Source organism: Opisthocomus hoazin, chromosome 26, assembly GCF_030867145.1.
Source record: "Opisthocomus hoazin isolate bOpiHoa1 chromosome 26, bOpiHoa1.hap1, whole genome shotgun sequence".
Classification (NCBI taxonomy): Eukaryota; Metazoa; Chordata; class Aves; order Opisthocomiformes; family Opisthocomidae; genus Opisthocomus; species Opisthocomus hoazin.
In genome coordinates this window covers 2,648,064-2,670,545 of record NC_134439.1, presented here as the reverse complement: position 1 = coordinate 2,670,545, position 22,482 = coordinate 2,648,064, and the positions used below count along the sequence as shown (strand labels likewise).

Below are 22,482 nucleotides of genomic sequence, written 5' to 3'. Positions count from 1 at the left end.
GTAGTGATATATCTGAATAATCTTTTTCAGATTCATGAAAAACTCCGTCATTATGAAAGACAGAGTCCAACTCCTGTTTTACATAGTGCAGCAGGATTAGTTGAAGATGTGAGTAAAGATTTTCGTCTCCTTATTTTCCTGTTATTTAAGCCTGCTTTTCTAACAAATCAAAACTTGGCAATCGTGCTATATGTGTATATATTTCTCATCTTCTCCAACTGTCTTCAGAATCTGGTGGCTAGTTTCACTCACGATTGATCAAGGAAATGAGGGCTCAAAAATGTCTTGTCATTAAATGTCATGTGAAGACAGACACAGGCAGGTAGAAGAGAAGGATGTTATTAATGGCCTTCATAAGGGAGAGGCTTCAAAATGCGTGCAGTCCTTCCTTGGCGATAGACTATCCCAGCTAAGCATTCGGTCTTAGGGACTTAAACCCATTACAACCCAAGCAGCACTGCTGTTCACATAGAATGGTTTGGGTTGGAAGGGACCTTGAAAAATCATCTAGTCTAACTGCCCTGACATGGGGCACCATTCGCTAGATCAGGTTGCTCAAAGCCCTGTCCAACCTGGCCTTGCACCCTTCCAGGGACGGGGCATCCACAGCTTCTCTGGGCAACCTGTTCCAGCGTCTCACCACCCTGGTCGTAAAAAAATTTCTTCCTTATGTCCAGTATAAATCTGACCTCTTTCAATTTAAAACTGCCACCCCTTGTCCTGTCACTACAGGTCTCAGTAAAGAGCTTTTCCCCATCTTTCTTTTAAGCCCCATTCATATTTTGAAAGGCAGCAATAAAGTCTCCTTGGAGCCTTCTGTCCTCAAGTCTGAGCAACCCCAGCTCTCTCAACCTTTCTGCATAGGAGAGATGTTCTAGCCCTCGCATCATTTTTGCAGACCTCTGGACCATGCTCTAACAGGTCCATGTCTGTCTTGTACTGGGGACCCTGGAACTGGATGCAGTACTCCAGATGGAGGGGGTCCTCATGAGAATGGAGTAGAGGGGCAGAATCGCATCCCTTGACCTGCTGGCCATGCTTCTCTTTATGCAGCCTGGGATACGACTGGCTTTCTGGGCTGCAAGCACACATTGCCATCATGTATCTGATCTTTCATCCATCAGTATCCCCAAGTCCTTCTCCACAGGGCTGCCCTCAATCCATTCATCCCCTAATCTGTTCACAGAGCATAGTTGTATCTTAGATTTATTTGTAAAGTGTCATGTCCCTGGAAGAGTGAAATTTATATTGCCTTTGACAGCTTTTTACAAGTGGCTTGCAGCTGTTTCCTTCCAAGGTGTAACAAAGGGCTGTGGAAGGTTTGGGAGCTAGAATTCCTGCCTTTGCAAAGCCAGGAGACCCCACTGCCCCATCTTAACCTGCAGCATACCCTCTCTTCCCTTTCCCACAGATAGCTTACTGTTTGCATAGAGGTTTCGGCACTGCTGCCTGTCAAGTCATACAAAATTATCATCTTCTAAACAGCAGAGAAGTTATATAAAGGACTATAGAACTTCTCTATCTAGAACCCTTTACGGGGAAAGGAAATCTCTCTTGCCTCAACCCATGCTCACTTCCTCCTCCCCCTTCTCTCTCCTCCCACCCAATCAGCCTGGTGCAAAAGTGCTTCCATTGTATCTCTGATCTTTTGTTTGGAAGGCCTGAGACTCCAGAGCATATTTGAGTATCCAGGCTTTGCAAGCCCAAGAATGTAGTTTCACATATCGCTTACGGATTCTGTATAGAATTCAAAATTTCAGAACTCGTTCCTGGAATGACGTTGACGGAATCACTCTTAAAATGTACGTTTAGGAGCTAGGATCCTGATTTCTGATTATGTCTCTCTGCACTGTCTCATAAAAATGAAGTAGATGAAGAAATTTTAATTTCTTTTATGATTCACGCACTACTGTTTGGGATTGTTTTTGATCTGTGCACACTACTTTGAAGAATGATAGAAGTTAGCAAACACCAGAAACACTCAGTTGGAAATGTATCATCGTATATGGTGGACTGCTTTTATTCTGAGGTTGTTAATTTTTATTTTAAAGGTAATAGAAGAATTGCAGACCGCACCAGTGAATAATGAAGAAAAAGAGCTACTTCAGCTGTTGTCAACACCACATCTCAGGGTAAAAAATACAGTAGCGACCTTAACGAAATTCGTTTGCAGAATTCCAGTAGCATATTTTGCAATGGAAAAGTTGCACTGGAGAGTCCCTAAGAGAAAAGAAAAACCTCCTACAAACTGCAGTTCTATTCCACGGTGATTTTCTACACTGGCTTTAGGATGCGAAAGGGATTGAGAAGACACAGCGTCGGCCTTTTATGCATAATGGACCATGTTGTCTTCCGTCTCGTCAATATTTTCTGAGGGAGCAGAAAAGAATACCATTTCCAAACTTTTTGCTTTCTATAGTCCACATCCATCCTGTAAGCTTACTTAGGCTGAGCTTTGTTATTGCCTGGATTTACTTTAGATATCGACATATAGCAATATATAGTTTACATGATGGGTAAGATAATTGCTAAATCTTCTTGAGGGGATTTATGGTGAGGGTGGGAAGCGGGAGGTTTAAGTTTGATGTAATGCTGGAAAGATAAGAACTGGAAACTAATATTACCCCATACATTACTGTTTCTTATTTCCTTTATGCAGGCAATGCTTGTAGTGCATGACACTGTAGCACAGAAGAACTTTGACCCAGTCCTTCCACCTCTACCAGATAACTTTGATGATGATTTTGATGAGGAATCGGTGAAAATCGTTCGACTAGTGAAAAATAAAGAACCCTTGGTACATATAAGATAACCCATCTCTAGTCATAAAGTTCTGTAGTGCAAAAGCATTATTGTGAGTATGGAGGAGATACTTGAAGATGTCGTCAAATAGTCTGCAAAACCTAGAAGTGTTCTGAAGCTAGTAAAATAACATAAAAAGAAAACTTTGGTAAATACACCTTCACAATTTTGCGTGAGGTGCTTTATAGGCATGGTTTATAATGTCAGTAAACGCAGGGAACACGATCCCTGAGGAAACTATATGTTGAAGCAATGATGTGTATTATACATATTAACGCTTTTCATATTGCAGCTAACGTTCAATGAATTAATGCCTTCATTCGCATGAAAGTCAGTGACGTATGGTAAGAGTATGTTTGATAGCTGTGTATAAATGTTATATTGACAAGGTACTAATTTTATACAAATGGAAGAATTGATTTCCTAAGAAAAAACAGTTGCGTCAGGGAACAAATCTGCTGAAGTGCTTTTTGTATATGACAGTAAGTGATAGAAGACAGCAGTGACTTAATTCCGGATTAAAGCTTTATATTGCCAGCAGTGGTAGGAGAAGAAAAGAAAAAAATCTAATTACTTGGCTTTCCTTGCTTTTATATGGAAAAGTGCTGTCTGTTTTGTACAAAGATTCAGAAGACACATAGAAAAGGCTTGTTGTAAGACATTCTGTTTTGCACACTTGAGTGACTTTGATCACCACAATAACATAGGTAGTGTAAGCACTCATCAAAGTCAGCAGAAAGGAAGGTGTGCACACCTTCCCACAATCACGTGATACGGGCACAGGCAAAAGTTGAATAATGGTGAAAATTGTCAAGGAGGAAGACAAAATTTATAGAACAAATTAATTCCAGTTTAGAGGACACATTAGCTTACATGTTATTTCAAAGCTCACTGTATTCTAAGCAAATTTCTTATGATGGTTTCTTGGGGGGGGTTGGGGGTGGGTATGTTTTATTTCAGGGAGCTACCATCAGAAGAGATGAGCATACAGGAGCTGTGATTGTAGCAAGGATCATGAGAGGTGGTGCAGCTGATCGCAGTGGTAAATTTCTGAAGAAAAGGGGATTTAAAATTGCATTTGTAAACTGTGTTAAAATTTCCAAAATTATGCACAGACACATGTACTGTATACACATACCTGGAGAGATAGTGTCTAGCTAAATCTGATGGTTGTTCATTTCCAAACGAGTCCCTTAGACATGAGTGTTTATGTATAGACTGTTTTGTGAAAAAAGATAACAGCCTATCGAAATTTTAATAGGCAACTGTTAGATGTCAAGTCTGAACCCGTATGTAGGCTCTCTGTGTAGTCAGTGGAGGGAGATGGATGTTGTTGGAGAACAGATCATCCCAAGGAGCTTTAGAATGGGATAGGTCACTGCTGGAATTGCCCTTCTTCCTTATTGACTGTAAAGGGGGTCTGCATGGTAAGCTCACCTGACAACTGAATTTCTGGTGTCTAGTGGCAGGAGAGACTTCCACGTGTAGGCTGTCATTCAGCATGCTTTCAGGACCTACAGGGTTAATCCGTGCAATATGTGATCTTGCATTTTCTAGAAGGTGATCATCTGGATTTTATTAAATAGGCTGAATTGGCCTTACATGAGATTTATAGACTCCAAGCCTCATGAACTTTTCTTAATATACAAGTAATGCAATCCCAAAATGAATGAATTACTCTGATGAAAAAATATTAGCCATTTAGAGCTTTCTTCGTGATCGTTATCATTCTTCAGATTAGTGTAATCTGATAAATAAATGTAAAATGACTAGAGCTTGCGCTTGGCATTTCTGTATTGCATCGGTAATTTATTAATTTAATTAGATGTGTTTTTCTCTAAAATAGCTGCTAGGAAAAAATGCCAACAGAGATGGGAGAAGTTGTTTTTTACCCTTAATCTAGTATCTTGGTTTATTCAGTGTATCGTGTTGTTTTCTAAATGATTTACTGAAAAATTCTTTTATGTTGGTTAACAGTAGTTATATAACACAAGTACAACATCTCTTACTGAACTGGATAAAGAAACCTAAAACTTGTAAGGGCCTCTTCCTGGCTTGTTAAAAAAAATAGTCCACTATTCTTTCTGGGACTGGGTAGTGTTGATCTGTCAGTTAACAGCCATGTCATTCCTGCCTTTATAGTCAGCAGCGTGTCTCATGACTCTACAAGATTTGATCATCCTCATTAAACTATTCCAGTTTTGCATTCTTAGTGCTGATCCAAATATAGAGGCAGCGATTTTCCAGAGTGTCTTGCCCTATGTTCTCTATCTCCACACTGGTCTCCTATGAGACTGTGCTGCATGAAAAAAAAAGCCATATGGAACAAGGGTGGGAGACTAGAGAGCGCATTGCCAGCAAAGGCATTTGGCTCTAGTAGGAGATCCGTTAAGCGGGGCAAGGGAGGAGAGGAGATACATGCTATTGACTTAGGTCAGACTTCAGAGGAGGGGTGCTTTCCAGTCTGTGGACTTACTTTAATTTACTTGCCATCTTTTCAGGTCTTGTCCATGTTGGAGATGAACTAAGAGAAGTCAATGGTATTACTGTGCTTCACAAACGACCAGAAGAAATCAGTCAGATTTTGGTCTGCACCGATACTCATTTTAAGATCTTTTCTGTTGGGTGATCTAGTAACTACAATAGATGATGAAATTTAACCGTGAGTTTAAAAGACATGTAGAGCTAAAATATGCAATCCCTGCTTGTCTTTGCATTAGGGTTTTTATTCTAGTGGATTAGTCTTCTGCTTTTGAATTCAGAAACTTCTGCGAATGGAATTGGTATCACGTAAGATACAAATACAAAGTTACATGTTGCTCCATCAAGAACTTCCCATTCATGTTTTGTTAAATTGCAAATTAAAAGTGCATTCCTAGAAGATATGCGGTTTATTCATAATACAGTATGTTACGAAGTTGAAGAAAGTCCTGGCTGGGTGTTCAGTAGTGCTGTCTGATCTTTACCAGCACATTCTTGCTTCAGGCTTCTCTAGCAATGCCCACAAATCTTGGTAACTCTTTCTAAACCTCCAGATGTGTGATCAGCCTGCTGTGCTGCAGCAAGTGTCATAGTTCTTACGCTTATTTGTCTCTAACTCCCCTCTTATGGCTTGGTTCCACCTTGTCTTGGTGTGGGTTAGGGACACAGAAGAATGGTGACACTAGGAGACTGAAGTATCTGGTATCAGTTCCATTCCCTAATTTAAATGTAGATCAAAATAATCCTGAATAAGGAGAATTACTGCTTTTTACTTGGAGAAGGAGGATGAAAACCATATTTTGAAATACTGTGTAAAGTTTTATTTGTGGTGACCCTAGGATGCTGTTCATCTGTCCCATTCTAAATGCCTGCTATGTAATAGTTTCCTTTTCACGGTTTATTTTTTGAGGAAGAGCTACAAAGGTTTGTCCAAGTTGATTGTCTGGGTTTCCTTTTTAATCTGTGCAGAACACCAGGCTTCTCTAGGACACAGTTCACGTCCTGCAAAATACAGCATCTCAAACAGATCAGATGAACCTGTTCTAGATTTTCAGAGCACCTAGAAGTGCTTTTTAATTTACTATAACTAATAATTGAAACTTAATAGCAAAGAATTTTAGAGTGAAAGTAGATGTTTACTTTGTAGATGTTTGCATTTCACCCTAACCGGTTAGCCACTATGTGGGAAAATACAGCAATATTTTTCAAAGGAGCACTTCAAAATGGTTAGTGTGCAAAAACTTAAGTTAGTGTCATACTAAAAGCCACAGAAGTGTTTAATGCCCTATGAACTGTAATCCAAAAATTAATGCAGTTGCTAAAAGCAAATTAATTCATTTTAATGCAGGTCTTAATATGTTCTAGCCAAGTAGTTACTGTGCGTGTTTCCATGGGGAAGGCACTGTTGTGAAGGATTCGTGGAACATCACGATAGTATCTGTAAGGAGGTTAACTAGTGGATTAGCTTAGCCCATTAAGAGAAGAGGCAGATGCTAGCTCCTAAACTGGAACTTGAATAGTCTGCGTTTTGTCCTTGGCCTACTTCCAAAGTAAAACATATTTGTCTCTTTCTCAGGCTCAGTCTCAGGGATCAATAACATTAAAAATAATTCCAGCTATCAAAGAAGAAGATCGTCTAAAAGACAGCAAGGTACGCAACTTAGTGAAATACCAAAGCACTCATTTTCATATTTACACAGTTCTGGGATCTCTATAAACGCAAGATGCCTGCTGTTTCAGTGAGGAGTGTCACAGACCTGTAATTGAACTATAAAGATAGTAGAGCAGTTTCTTGTTGTAAAATGCAGTGCCCTTTTATTCAGTATAATTACTCAAGTGACTTCTCTTTTCTTCATCATCTTGGCACACATTCTTTAATAGCATTTCTGAAATCTAGCCGCTTCTTTTTGTTCACGTAATTAACATTGGTGTTCCTGCCAGTCTCCTCTCACCATGACAGCTGCTATCTGGCCATTATCTCTGGGCATTTTGCCACTCTCTTGAGTCAAAACAGACCTATTTGCAAACAGAGCTGCATTCATTATTTGACCCCGTTAGCCCGCTGCAAACATCAGCATGCCTCCAAGTGCTTCACTTGCCTTCCTTGATCAGCAATGACTTACTGTTCGGCTGATCCCTTACGGGATTCCTCTGTCAACCTCTATTTCTGCTTCCCTGCTCTTGCTTGCCAAATTTTTCGTTGAAGCCCCTCAAATCACCTTTAAAAGTCATTCTGCTGTGATGTGTTGAATAGTGGTAAGGTACAAATCCACAGTTGAATAGTAGATTGTGATGCATTAAATGAACATTTGAAGGACAGTCTTTATAATTGGGCAACTTTGCCATAAGTCTCCTTTTATTGTTTTCTCCCCTTAATATATTTTTTCCTTTGTTTGTTGCATTTTCTACTTATGAGGAGTGTGAACTGTGTTTCTTGAGACTTGTGATTTGAGTCCCATATTCCACAATGCCAATACATAATGACTGGGTATGTGCTTGAAAGTTTATTTTTCTGTGTAAGTCAGTCAAAATACAGATGCAGCTTGCTAGGTTACAGTATTTTTGAGTACCTTAAAGCATAGAGAGGTGAAAAGTATGTATAGTTAGCAGTGTGAGCATTGGGGAAGCCTTTTAAAGGTAGTTTGAAATTCTAAACAGGACAAGAAGAAAGGATGTGTTACTTTCTTTTAAAGGTGTTTATGAGGGCACTTTTCTGCTATAATCCCAAAGAAGACAGAGCCATTCCTTGCCAGGAGGCTGGGCTGCCATTTAAGAGACGACATGTCCTAGAAGTTGTAAGCCAAGATGATCCCACATGGTGGCAAGCAAAGCGTGTTGGAGATACCAACCTCAGGGCGGGTTTGATACCTTCAAAACAGTTCCAAGAAAGGTTTGTCAATGAAAACTACAGATCTTTTTTTCACACATGTAGTGTCACACTGATTTTATGCTGCCTTTTTTCACAGGAAATGAAGAGTGAATACTAAATGCTTAGAGGAAAATGCTAAAAAGCTCCATCTTCTGCAATTATATGATAAACTTCCTAGCTTCCTTTGGCTAGTTTGCCATTGACTTGTGCTTTGTAGCATGAGGGCAGGAACACTTGTTAAGCAAACACGTATGAAATGAAATGTGGAGTATCAGTCTCTTGACCCTCTTGGCTTATGGAGACACTGTATTTCACAGACATTTACTTCTGTAGTATAAGAGGAAATGATGATTGATTGTAACAATTTTGAATTTCTGCATGTGGTAGTACTAGTAAAAAAAGTGTGTCTAATCTTTCTTATGGCTCCGGTTTAGCTTGGACACAGATAACTTCCAGAGTTTGAAGTTTCTCTGTTTTCATAGCAAGATATGTGTGTCTTCTAAAGCAAAAATATCTCTGAGGTCTTGTATTTACAGTACAGAAGTCTTAAATTTAAGAAGGAATCTGATTTAGGCCACTGGTCTCGTTGTGTGATTCTTACTCCAAATTACTGGATCTGTCTTCTTTGGATTGTAGGTGTTACAAAGGTGAGGTATCTAAGAATTAAACAGGTCTGATTCTATTGCTGGTCTCCAAGATTTGCATAAATTTTCTAATAGAGGACTTTGCTCCACTGTATGAATGCTCCTTTGAAATTAGGCAAATTCTGCCTGAACAGCTGTACCCCTCTTCCTGTGCATGCATATATATTGTGACTGCTGCACTGCAGTCTTTTTTTTTTTTTCTCTTTTTTCAGATGTTGTAATCTGCACTTCAGTGTATGCAAGAATATAGAATTTGCTTCAGTGTGTTTCTCCTTAGTGACTGTGTAAATGCCTAAGCATATTCTTTAGTCTGTTATGAATGTTGGTCTGTTGCAAAAAAACACTTGGGAAGAAAATGTGTTTTCCTTTGCCAACAGTGAGGGGTTTCTTGGGAGTTGGATTTTTGTGCTGGGTTGTTGGGGGGGTTTTTTGGTGTTGGGTTTTTGGAGTGGGGGATTGGTTGGGTTTTTTGAGCAAGTTCAAGACTGGGAGACTAGGAGTTGAGCTCTGGTTGATGATTTTAACACTTCAGAAAATTTTGCTTGATAGTCTGTTCTTTTATTTTCATACAAGCTGGGTGACTGATTTGTTTACTAGTAAATAACAGGAAATTCCAAACTGATCTGGAAGGCAGTGGATAATTTCTGAGTATGCATAGCTCCAGTGATCATTTTGGTCAAAGGTTATCTACTCTCGAGTTCACTTTGAAGTTAGTAGTTTTAGGATTGTGGCAGACAGGAATTTTGCCTGTCCTTTGTGAAAATGGCAAGTAGAAGTTGGATTCTCAGCAGAATGAGAATAGAATAGAATGAGAAAATAATAGAATAGTTGTTGTTTTCTTAATCTTGCAGAAAAGATTGGGTGGGGATAACGTAACGTGCTATTAATTTCTGTGCTCTGATGTATGAAAGCCTAAAAAGTTTTAGAATGTTCTCTCTCTGTCACTTACCAGTAGCAATCTGGACCATCACAATTTTAAAGAAAAAGTATTTTAAAATGTTGAATCAGAGATATGTTACATTTTTCAAGGAAAAGCACTACTTCATTCTATATTTTCAATGCTATGTGTATGCTATGCTATAAATTCTTTACAATTATGAGCTTCCATTCCTAAAATATAAATGTTTTCTATTTAGACGGTTGACTTACAGAAGAACAATAGGCACTCTGCAGAATCCCAGAACTGTGAAGAAGCCTGTATGTAAGTCTGTTCTGTTCTTTCAGTGATCTCTTAGTTAATACCAACTTCTGAGTATTTTTCTATTATTTCAGTAATGATGTGTTTGCATATGTTTCCTGTAGTCTGTCATTGATTGATTTCCATGGATACAAGCTACCACATGAGAGAATTTGGATTTGAGCTTTATCCAGTGTTGCTAGTGTCTATTGTTTTCAAACTGGCTGTCCCTCTCTTCCTACTTTCAAGAACATGAGGCCTTACATGTTGTTTAGATGCTTTAAAATTTGCTAGTGTTCACATTTTTTCTACGGTTTGAAACTTCAAAGCTGCAAAAGTAACCTAGTGCACACTTCCTGAAATTCTTGCATAAGGGTGTGAAATGACGCTAAGCTCATATGAAAGTAAATTGTAGCTTTAAGGAGGATAAAAATCACTGAAGATGGCAGTACCATCTGCGTTTCAGGCTTAGCATTAACAGAGCTGGTCTTAGGTAGACTTTAAAGTGATTCTTGTTTACAGCTCTGAAGCCTCTATCAGTGAATTGTTCACACAAAACTGCTACTTGTGATGAAATTGCTAATCAGTGATGAAAGGCAGAAGACATTCTGTATTATCCCAGAATATAATGTTCCTGTTGCTCTTGGGTACTTCAGCATAGCTGTTACTGATGTGTGGGGCAGCCCCATGACTGTGAAGCCATTGTGCTAGGAGCGCCACCCTCATGTAGACTAGGAGTCTGGAAATTGTCCATCTTAAGTGATACAAGTGAACATCTGACCTGTGGTGCATGGCATCTTATGAAGAGATACAGGTATTCTTACGCTACAAAGAAGAGGGAAGATGCTCAACCAAACTGTAAAATAGCATGACTGATTTAAATGAAGTTTTTCAAAAATAATTTCCATTACATTCAATGTTAGGCATGTAATGAGGATTGTTACTCAGGCTTGTTCTCAGACATTCTTGAGACAATTAAGCTGATAACTGGTTGTAATACTAAATTTTAGCAAAAAAAGTCTTTAATCAGTTCATAAGGGTACATTACTGCATTATTTTTTTTTTTGAAGATAGAAAAGCCTGTTAAGTAAATCATACCAGAAGAACCTTCCTTTCCATTCCCTCTAATTTTACTCAATCCTTTGCCAGTCTTTTAATACCATACCAACTCTGCCTTTCATGCTAACTACAGATGATCAGTCTTCTGATAAAGGTATGTACTCTCCTAACTCGTTTTCTGTCTGAATGTAAACAACCAATGCATTTTCTAAAATACTTGCTACGCCCCCAAGCAAAGGGCATAGCAGATACAGCTTAGTCCTACAGCAGTTTCTTCCTAAGTTACTATTTTTTAAATTAATTTAATTTGGATTGATGGCTCAAGTAATGATAACTTCCAAATTTACTCCTGATTCAGGAGAAAAGATTTGTGTCTTCTGGTACGCGTTTACATGTTCTGTAGGTTTCTGAGTGAGGCTGAAAGAGCTGCAATTCAAATGCAGTCTTTGTATCTGGTAGTTTTAAAAATATAAAGAAATATTGTGGTTTAACATTTTAAAGTACCTGTATCAATCCAAATTGTTTTTTCTTCACTGTTCATTTGGACTGTTTTCTGTGTTATTTTCATTATGAACAACTGTGTTGGGCTCATGCACTTTATATATCACTGTACACATGCCTTTCCAAATACGAGGTGTTTCCTGTTGAATACTGCATGCTGTGATTTATTTTTTTTGACATTGCACATCCTTCTTGAGAATAATATTCTAAGTATCAGTATTCCATCAACTTCAGTGAAAGTACTGATCCTATTCTGTAATTAGCTGGTCATGACTGGTATACCCTGTCGAAGCGTGACTGTGGAACTAGACCCTACCATCAACAACAGAAAATAGTGCTGATCTTAGTTATGGATAGGCGTATATTGCTACTAGTATCTTCTGTTAATGTAGGCATAATGTTTTATGAGTATACTTTGGGATTGCTTGATTGCATATCTGCCTGGAACTCTTCATTAAAAGACAAAGCTCTTTCTCTGGATTGGCACATTTTGTCAAAGGTTTAAGCTGCATATATTTTTGCCTCTGGTTGGGCTTGTCCCAGAGCCATACACCTCCTCCTTAAAATGAGTTCTATGGATATTGCAGGGCACAGGTGCCTGAATTTTAACAAGCCAGGTAGCCCTCTTTCAGGAAGTATGAGAACTCGATATTTGTCTTAGGATAGCAGTTTAATGTTCTGCAGCTAAGTATCATGATTTTTTTGTGCCCACTTTTAAGGGCCTTGGGGGTAGTTGTAATCTGAGGAGGGGTAGGTTGGCTTTTTTGACATAGATTTGCATGTTATTTTACATGTATGCATATGAAAAAAGTCTTTACCTTTTTAATAAAGAACTAGTAAGCATATTTCAGTCATCTCTTGATTCCCTTTCAGGCAATATTCTTACACAGTCATACCCATTTATATAGTCATACATTGAAAAAGCTCCATGTTTGCGGAGTCTTCTTTTTTACTGAAGTCTGAATATTATACTTTTATCAGCAGCACTGATCAAATGTAATGAATGCTGAAGAGCTTAAATTCTGGGAACCATAAATAGCGAGATGTAAAATTCTCTTATGCAATATCGACATCAGGGATTTTTTAAAATATAAACCACTAGCCAAGGCAAATAATTTTTTGTATTATTAATACTTGCGTTAGAAAAGCTTGTGCATATAATGCAGGATAGAAAACTTCTCCTTCCCTCACCAATGAGTCGGACTCTTATCACAGGTGCTGTTTAAGACATCTCCCTCCTCCCCTCTCACTTTCTCCTGTGCCCTTCCCCTTCCCTCCCCCTCCCCCGCTTTTTAATTTACAGAAGACTGTGACTGCGAAGGATATTTCAACGGAGAGTACATAGGTGAGAAAACAAAATCCCTTTCCTCTTCCCTAACACCCCCTGCAAAAAAAAGGAAACCAAACCAAAACAACAAAAAACCCACCCCACAAAAAACACACTTACACTAAAAAATAAAAACTAGCTCATTTGCTATATTATACTTATTCATTAATTTCCCATGCATTCACAGACTAGATTGTCTCTGTGCAAAGGTATAATTGGACTTTGGCATAGCCAACACTTGGCAACTCAAGCTGATATGAGGGGGGGTTTATTATAGATTGGGTGCTTGGTTTTCTACCTGATGGGCAAATTTTTCATCTATAAGATTTTTCATCTGTAAGATTAGCATATGTCCACTGATCTGATTACAAAAAAATTTGTGAGAGCAACTCATATTCAAAGACAGAATAACTTCTAGCTGAACAAGCTTGAAAATTTAGGAAAGTGGAGACATGGTTTAATCCATCTGTTGGTTCCTCTACAGCTGGCTTACGCAGGAGCTTTAGATTAAGTCGTAAAGAGAAGGAGAACAATCTGAATGAAGGAAAGCAAGCAGAGCAGACAGATGCAGCAGAGTTCCTAACATACGAAGAAGTCACGAAATACCAGCAGCAGCCTGGTGAACAGCAGAGGCTGGTGGTTTTGATTGGTAAGATACACAACTGGTTCAAAATTTTTCATGTCTCTCCCTCTTCCCATATCACCTGCACTCCAAGAGGCTTTCTTTAGGTGTTTGGTTTTGATTTTTGTATTATGGTGGGGTTTTTTTAAGGTTTTTCTGCTTTTGGTCTGAAGTTGTTCCCTTCTTTTAAATGCCATTTAAAAAAAAAAAAGCCTAAACCAAAAAAAAAAATCAAACCAAAAAACAACCAAACTCACCAGATCCTTTTAAAAATAATGATGCAGGACCATTTCTCATTTTTCTGATTTACTTTGCATTGTTTCTCACTCAAACGTGCATACGTGTGCTGTCAGAACAACTGGTGAAAAGGTAGGTGCTAGAATTATCTAACAAAATCTTGCATGCGATTTTAATCCAATATGCTTAACAGCTTTGTGTTAAGCCAGTTTCCCAGGACGTCATAGATATCAAAGATGTCTTATAAAACTGACTGCTAAGATTACAGATTTTCGGACTTACTGCCTGATGGATGTTTGTCCAACAGCTGTTTAAGGATTCAGTTTGTTCCTGATGATGTTCTTCAGAGCAGAATATGGCAGGTCATGAGGTCTTTCATGTACAGGTTTCTTCAAGCACGTTCCTATATCATATTATTTGTGTGAAATTGGTGTTATTTATTCTCTTTGCAGTATTTCATTCCACACAGAAATCTGTCCATCGGTTGTATTTTATTAGGTTGTTTGGGGGCCAGATTAAGTGAGCTTAAGCAGAAGGTTGTGTCGGAGAACCCACAGGAGTATGGTGTTGCAGTTCCACGTGAGTAAAATTTACTGACTTTTGTATGTTGCCACTTTATTCCATAAATGCTGTCTAATAGTGTGGCGCTAGCTGCATTGATGAATGTTAATTTGTGTCTTGACTATTGATTATATGCATATTTCAGAAGTACTTCAATATTTTTTTTTCATTGTAATATACTATGTTTGCCCTTAACAGCTGAATAGATCACTACGCAACTTGAGTTGTATGCACTTTGGAATTGTGTCAACTCAACGGATTTTTTTTAATTGAGTTTTCCCATGTGAACATACTGCGTTTTCTCAGTGTCCATTAAAAAAAATTGAGAAACTGAATCTAGGAAGAAAAAATAAGATTGTAAATTGCAAAAAGAACTAGTATCTTCAGATTCAGTCAAAACATAATGTGTGTTTAAAAGAGGATGATTTTTCTTCAGAATATCATACTGGCTAAAGTTTAAGAAAATCCCTAACAAACAAACAAACAAAAATCAAACAAAAAAAAGCTATTAACCCCAAGTCAAATTTTTTACAATATTTTAAAATGTTGATTAGTATATCTAGGCTGTTCAAACAAGCCAGTCACAGTGACAGAGAAATTAGTGATTCTGCTGCATGGGTTTGTGACTAGAGTTACACTGAATTTTTTTTGCTAGGTTATTTTCTGAAAAAAAAAATATTAGACATAAGAAAAAAAATCCATGCATATTTGTATTCCCCAACAAGCTACTTTTGCCAACAAAAAAATTAACGTTGAGGGCACTGTTTATATGTTATTTAAGACTTTCAATAAATGTCTGTCAGGCAGATATTCAATTAGGTAGCAGTAGAACTCATATGGGTAATTTGAATTTAAACATGTATACAGAAGAATAGCGGACATCACTTTTATGGCCAGACATAGATTTTTAGAATGATTACCAAGGCTTCTTCTACAGTAATAATGATTATTAAAAGATTACGACATCAAAGGTCAGGGACACACATAATTATGTAAGTTTCACAGTAGCATGGGAAAACAGCCAGGGACATTCTTACTTTAAATTCAGAGACAACATAATAGCACTTTATATATTTCCTGGTTTTATTTTCTAAGTTTCAAAGAAAATGAGAGTCCAGTATTCTGAGCAGTCAAGAGATACTGTTTTCCATAAGATATACTGTATTGCTTCTATCAGGTGTAAGAAGTATGCCTCCTAATTTTTGTGTTAGAGCACACTTGGGAGCAGAACAACTTCATTTTTGGTCTTATAACTTTTGAGATTGAATTTAAAACAAAATTATAATGTTTGATTTATATTTTATATTCATTTGAATTTGCCAGTGTGTGGCTACCTTGTTTGAGGTCATGAAAACGCGACTGGAACTAAACAGAGAAAATAGAGGTTTTTGCAACGGCTGATGTCTCCTGTGTCTTGCTTCCATTCTCTTCTAGATACAACCAGGTCAAAGAAAAGTCATGAGAAAGAGGGAGTAGAATACAATTTTGTCTCCAAGCAATCATTTGAGACAGATGTGCAGCAAAACAAGTGAGTTAATTTTAAAATACTAGCATAATTGACTGTATTCCAAAAATACTGCTAGTTAAATCTTCACCTCACATGAGTACCAAAATCAGATGTAAAGTTGGACTAGTTATATTAGAAGGGTTCAGCTTTCCAAGTAAAAAGCGCTTTATTCAGTCTGGACTGTTAGCATGAACTCAGAAATTTACTAAGAAGCAATTTAGAAACAACATAGGACTAGCAGGAGGATCGTAAGTTAGAATTTAAGCCTGCATATCATAAGGAGTATGACTGGTCAGAATTGAACCTAGTGAAAATAAGGTATTTGGTTGGGCCTACTTATTCTCCATTTAAAATGGCGGGTAACAGGTTTTGTCCATTAAGTCCACTTTAAAGTGTGTTGTAGACTGAATCCGTGGATGTAAAGGACTTTATGTAAGATGGAGTGTGTTTCCTGAAAGCACAGATTTTTGGTTAGTCTCTCAGAAGATGGAAGAATTTGAGTCCATTTCCTTGCCAGCTTTGTTCTATTTTCTGTGAAAAACATCCTCTTTCTTCTATTAGGCTTGAATATCAGTCAACTGAATTAATGCAGCTTCTTCCCCTATTGGTCAGTAGTGCTGACTAGCTGTTAGTGACATGTGAAGAAGGCTATTGCTGCTAAGCAAGCAGCAGGAAAAAAGTAATGAGAGAAAAGAAACCCTTCCTTCCCCTCATTTGACTACTGTGACTTCAGGAAACGGCTGTCAAATTTTGTAAGTTAAATATTCTTTGTGGATGGCATTTAAAAATTTATTGGTATTGACTTTTTAGATTTGTGGAACATGGAGAATACAAAGAAAATCTGTATGGTACAAGTCTTGAGGCAATCCGGTCTGTGATGGCCAAAAAGAAGGTTTGTTTGGTGGATGTGGTACCTGAAGTAAGTTCTGCAGTTTATTTTAAAGAAAGCAAGTATTTCTTACTAGGCTGCCAGCCTAAGTAACTGATGTCGTTCAGCATTTATGGCTCCTTGCTCTGCAAAGAACAATGATGCTCTCAGAACTTGTGTTTCTCACAGGTGACCCGACTGCTCTAGCTAAACAGAATAGGGCTCTTTAGAAAGCAGTGCAGTGTTCACAGTTCTTAGATGTCTGGTTGATACAGCCTAGATAACACTTTTATCAGTTCTCAGTGTGGGATTTTTCCCTTGCTGTAGGAGAAGTGTGCATCGCTGTCCTAGCCTGCTCAAGTCCTAGAGCGAATACTTAGAGCATGGATGGGTTTTTTCATTCTTGTTCCTTCCTATTGCCTCTGAAGTGTTACTAGTGTTGTAACCAGTGCCAGTATTCCTGCCCTTAATCCCTCCATACTGGGAGTTAATCTTTGAAATTTTGATTCAGATTTTGTAACTGGGCTAGGAAAAGACTTGTAATACTACCTCAGATGAATTCCAGGTTTAAAATTTCCAGTGTTTGGCCTCTTAAGTGAAGCAAACTATACCTTGCCCGTCACGTTTTTGTTTTTTTTTGATACTTTTCTCAGTATCTTTTGCCATGTCCTCATTCCTGGTATCGCAATGCATAGCGAGGCAGGTGTGCAGTTAGCCCATGCTGCAGGAAGTTCATGTGCTCTTGTAAGCTAGCCAGGACACTGACATTAACCTTTCATTCGAAGAGCAAGAAGTTACTGTGGTCAGATGTATAGTACACAGGACTTCACACCACAGTGTGTACTGGAGAAACTGGTGAACCTAGCTTGAGTAATCATTGACATATAACAAAACAAAAAAAAAAGACGTAACAAAAAACATCTGTTCACAGGCAGTAAAGCACTTGAGGACTCCTGAGTTTAAGCCTTATGTTATCTTTGTGAAGCCTTTCATTCCAGAAAATAAAAAACACATCCTAAAATCTCCCATGTCAGAAGAAATCCCAGCCTCCCTTGTAAGTATTCGAACTTTAATCTCTTCTTTTTAGACATGAAAGACGTATTTAGGCTAGCATTTCTGTGATGTGGAAGAGCTCCTCTTCCATGACGGTGTGAGTCAGAGTGGGGCACTAAGTGGGTCCTGTGCACATACAGCCTTTCAGCTGGAACTTCAGAATGAGATTTTTGACTCCCTTAAAATTTGACTATATAATTAACTTGAAGCAAAGTGCACTTCTTCGATGTGGATCTTTGTACACCACTCAAGGCTGTAGCAGGGGAAGCTGGTACTGAACTCAGATAAACAAATAATTATTTTACATTTCTGATAAGCAGCCCCATCAAATGGTAAGGATAGCCACCTATTCATGATCACTCTAGAGTGACACCCACGCAGGCTGTTAATCAGAGACACGCAAAATGCAGCATGTGGATGTCTTACAAGGACCAAGCCTAGATCAGCTGCAAATTGGTGGTGTGTAAACATGAACAGAAATACTGAGAGTGCGTAATGTCATTACTTTGGATGACTTGAACTTGAATTTATACATAAGAGAATTTAATTCACTTGATAAGTTTTCATGTAAGCCCTTAAAATTATTGAACTTGGAGACAGTGGGTCCAGCATTCCTTTGCAACTTTTGAGCAGTATGATTTCCAGGTGGTAGGTTAGGCAGCGACTCTAACTTCATAAAATGCAGTGTCACCATCATATGTCCCTCCTGTAATATGTTTTCCCTCTCCCTATCACCTCTTGCATTTTTTAAACAGCCTACCAAATTCCAGTAGTAGAGTAGCATAACGCTCCTTGATCTCAGTTTTAATCTCTTATGTATGCTTTCCTAATGGTAGCAGCCTTTGTTTCATTTCCTTTCAAAGTAATGACTTATTGTGCTAATATACTTTAAAATGCTAGTAATTAAAAAGACATGCAGTAAATTTCGTACCATCTTCTTGTGTTGATCAGCAGGATGAAGAACAGCAGGAAATTATTAATTCAGCAACATTCATTGAAGAACAGTATGGCCATTTAATTGACACTGTACTGGTGAAAGAAGATCTCCAGAGTGCATGTAATCAGCTGAAAACTGTGTTAGAGAAACTAAACAAGGATTCGTTTTGGGTGCCAGTCAACTGGGTTAGGTCATAGCTTGTTATCGTCTATTTAAGGGAAAGATTGTATAAAAATGTCTTGTAAATAAATGGATTAGAAAAGGGAAATATGTCAAATTCACTTCAAAACTGCTAGTCTATCTAGAAGACAGTATGAGAAAAACTAAACAAAGTCAGAAGCTGACACTGCCTTCCTAAATCAAAATCTTGAATAGCAGCTATTGTTTAAAAATGAATACTCAGACTAAACAGATCAGTAAAAGATTGGAGTGACTTTTAGACTGTAAATAGTGTATTTTGTACAGTAAAGTTTCAGAGAGGGTTCCACACTTCCAAAGCTTTTAAGTAGTGCTAGGATGCTAACCAGATGGAATTTTCATCCTTTGGCTACAGATTTTTGTGGCTAGAGTTAAGGCATCTGAACAAGGTACTTTTCAGGAACCAGTCTGCCTACAGAACAAGCTACGTCAGCTAGGTGGGAGGGATGTCCTTTGGAGAGCGCTTACACCATGTCAGTTACTCAAAAGTTTAACTGGCTGACAGGGCTGAAAAACATGCTTCCCTTCACTCAAGATCATTAGATTACTAATTAGATTATTGCAAATCCTTTCCAATTAGGCACTAAAACTAGGCCAGTTACAGAAGTTGTAGAAAGTTTAGTGGCTGAGACGTGGGCGGTTTTTTTAATGTCCATCCCACATTTCCCAGTGCCTCCAAGTTGTCTTGCACAGGTACTAGTCTGCTCAATGATAGTTTGTACTTACTTTCCCCATCTCTTCCTGCTGATACAGGACAAATGTTAAACAACCTGTGAACACACATGTGTGATTAGCCAGCTCATAAACCAGAGACCTTTTTTTAGTCTACATGAAAATAACTGCATATGATTTAAAATAGGACTTTAAGGAAGCTTATTTTCTACAAGACATGTTTGCAAATGCCATGTGATGGGATACCATCTTGACACCAACATAGCAGCTCTGAAAAGGGCACTAAAAAGAGGAGGCTGAAGTAGCAAGTTGCAGAGCTACAGGGCCAAGTCATCGTCCTTCCAGTATTTATGACTGCCTTTGTTCCAGAAGGCTTCCAGAGCATCTAATTGGCTACATCAAGTCTTGAGGAAGAACTCTTAACTGTTAGAGGACTTTGGAGACTTGAATATACAGGATTTTTAGATGGGTGTTACTTAAAAAAACAGAGAGATGACTCTGGAAGCACCTCTGCTTTATAATTATTTGAAAAAATTTATGAGTATTGTACAGGTGCATGTTAGCTGAAACTAGTTCCTGCTTTCCATTGCCTGCTGTGGTCTATGTATTATGCCCTTTAACAAGACTTTTTGGTGCGCCAGTCTCATTCCTTGCATCTTAACAGTATGATGTTATTATTGTTCTACTGCATTTAGCAAAACTAACACCATTCTGTATTAAAAGGAATTTCTTACGTACCAGTGTCACTGAATCTACATTAACTCTAGCCCAAAAACTTGTGTAGGAGAGTCACCTGTATCCATCTTCTCGAAACGTGGACTCTGGCAACTTTTATGTACTGTCCTGCCTGTAGGCCTTGAGGTTCCCACTCCTGCAAGAATAAGCACTTAGTCAGAGCCAGCTATCTGCGCTGGCTTGTCAGAGCAGATCTGCTGTCAGACTGGTAGCCTCATCAGGTAAGGACTCCTCCACATGCAGGTGGCCCAATCAGCTCTGCCATTAACTCTGCAATCTTGTGGCTTACAAGACACATGCATTGCCAAGTGACTTTTGTGTATCTTCATCCTATGAAAAACTGAGTGTAGTATTTTACATTCATTTTACAAAAATGTGAAACAGGGAGATTGATCTCACCATAGATCTATCTTGCAAGGCAAATGACACATAGAGGTACACCTGAAGTTACAATAACTGAAAACTTAAGATACTAAGATATAATATTGCTATTAAAAGTGAACTGAAATACTCAATATGAGCTAATATTTTTTTTAAGTGTTTGCAGATACTCTACGGATGCAGTCACAGATACTAACTTGGGATACTGTCAGAAACCTTTGTTTCATTTTTTTAGGTTCAAAGTAAAGGATGGTGAGAGGCTATGTGTTATATGGTGAAGTTTGCAGGTAGCTGAGATGAGCTTCAGTTGTAGGGGAAAAAAAAGAACATGTTCAGTGCTCTTTATTCTAAAATCCTAGGAAGAGGGTACATGCAGATAGTTGTCATCGGGACAAGATTTCAATCCTGACAAGATACTGAGTCCCTGGTGTATTAGCCATGCCTAGTATATGCTCCTGCCATTAGGGAGAAAAAAAGTGAGAAGAGATTCTGAAGAAAATCAGAATGCAAATCTACTTCAGTTCAAAGTCCTGCTTTGTAAATACTGGCAAAAGCTCTAAGTCAAAGTACTTAAGCAAACTGAAACTCCTCCCCCTTACCCTCTCCTCACATTGCTCACCCTTGAAATTTATGTAGTCTTTTGTATTTCTTTTTATGGTTTGTGGTATTCAAGGATGAGCCATCTACAGTTTTGAGGTGGTCTTCCATACACTGGCTCTATCTGAAACTGCTTCCCTTTCTCAAAATCAGTTGCATATAGTACATCCAGGGCATGATTCAGTTAGTAAGCTCAAACATACATTGAGGTTGTTTTAAAGAATCCATTTCTCCAACCAAATTTGCAATAGGATTAGATAACAATTTACTATAAAATACGTACCTTCAATATGACTATGAGATGCACCCAGATACCTTTAACCCAGCTTCTTATGACCTGTAGATTGTTTTTATAAAGTGTAACCTGCATTAAAACAGCATACCTAATTCTGTCTGAGGAGATAAGGGATCTTGTAGCAGTCTGCTTAAAGTGTCTGGTGTTCTGCCATGGGAAAAAAAAAACTGCTATGGGTTTTCATCATAAGGGCTCATGATGTACTGTAAGAAAACTAATTCACAGAAGTATATTGCATCCTTTTTTCCCTACTCTTACACATCCTGTTCCCTTTGTATACCAATGATTTACTAGCATTCTCAGTCAAGTCTTCTGTAGAAGAGTATATAACACTATTTGTTAATAGAGACTGTACATTCTTCTTCCACCTCCTGCCTGAGAATATACCACAGGTTATCTTAGTGATACCTACAGATTTTTAATACATAGTATTTTAATGATCAGCCATGATTGCCTTTTCCTAAACATTAGCTTTTTTTTTTTTTTGTAACAAACACATCTTTGTCTAGAATGGGCTACAAACTATGCAAGTTCAAAAAATGCCTATCATCAGCTACCTTTTTACAGCCAGGTATCCCAGCTACCTCACATTTGAGGTATTAAGAATGCACTGAAATACTTTGTTTTGCCCATTCAGATAGTATAGAAAAACTTGTAGCGAACCTGAGAAGGAGCAAGGGGAATACGGGGGACAGTTACAAAGATGGCTTCCCTTACAGTTGTCATTGCTAATTGAGCACAACCCATCACAAGATATGTCTCATGGGGGGGGGGGAAAGGCTACAATTCTTAAGAAGCAAAACCTGTGAGCTTCTCAGGTTCCTGATTAGCAAGTTGAAAAGACATAGCAGAAGAACCTCCCTAGGATTCAATGGCTTCCTAAACTTTCAGCGAAAAGTTGGCTGGGGCTGTTACTGAAATTAGGTTCCACTTCTGTAATGTAAAAAAGCAAGGTTCTT

The 22,482-nt window shown here is 38.2% G+C and overlaps 1 protein-coding gene across 6 annotated transcripts in view; it reads left to right on the top strand.

Annotated features, from left to right (window-relative positions):
- Positions 1-22,482, top strand: part of MPP3 (MAGUK p55 scaffold protein 3) — a 27,585-nt gene extending 5,103 nt beyond the window's left edge. Inside the window, exons 5-20 of one of the 6 annotated variants that reach the window (XM_075443729.1) lie at positions 31-108; positions 2,052-2,132; positions 2,660-2,797; positions 3,763-3,844; positions 5,304-5,389; positions 6,860-6,934; positions 7,977-8,173; positions 9,933-9,997; positions 11,166-11,186; positions 12,840-12,878; positions 13,345-13,509; positions 14,218-14,298; positions 15,715-15,808; positions 16,598-16,706; positions 17,587-17,709; positions 18,660-22,482. In XM_075443729.1, the coding sequence (XP_075299844.1) occupies positions 31-108; positions 2,052-2,132; positions 2,660-2,797; positions 3,763-3,844; positions 5,304-5,389; positions 6,860-6,934; positions 7,977-8,173; positions 9,933-9,997; positions 11,166-11,186; positions 12,840-12,878; positions 13,345-13,509; positions 14,218-14,298; positions 15,715-15,808; positions 16,598-16,706; positions 17,587-17,709; positions 18,660-18,842 (1,617 nt within the window). In that variant the 3' untranslated portion in view covers positions 18,843-22,482. Of the gene's footprint in view, positions 1-30; positions 109-2,051; positions 2,133-2,659; positions 2,798-3,762; positions 3,845-5,303; positions 5,390-6,859; positions 6,935-7,976; positions 8,174-9,932; positions 9,998-11,165; positions 11,187-12,836; positions 12,879-13,344; positions 13,510-14,217; positions 14,299-15,714; positions 15,809-16,597; positions 16,707-17,586; positions 17,710-18,659 lie in introns of all 6 variants that reach the window. The other 5 variants (XM_075443731.1, XM_075443728.1, XM_075443727.1 and 2 more) reach the window with 5 other exon arrangements.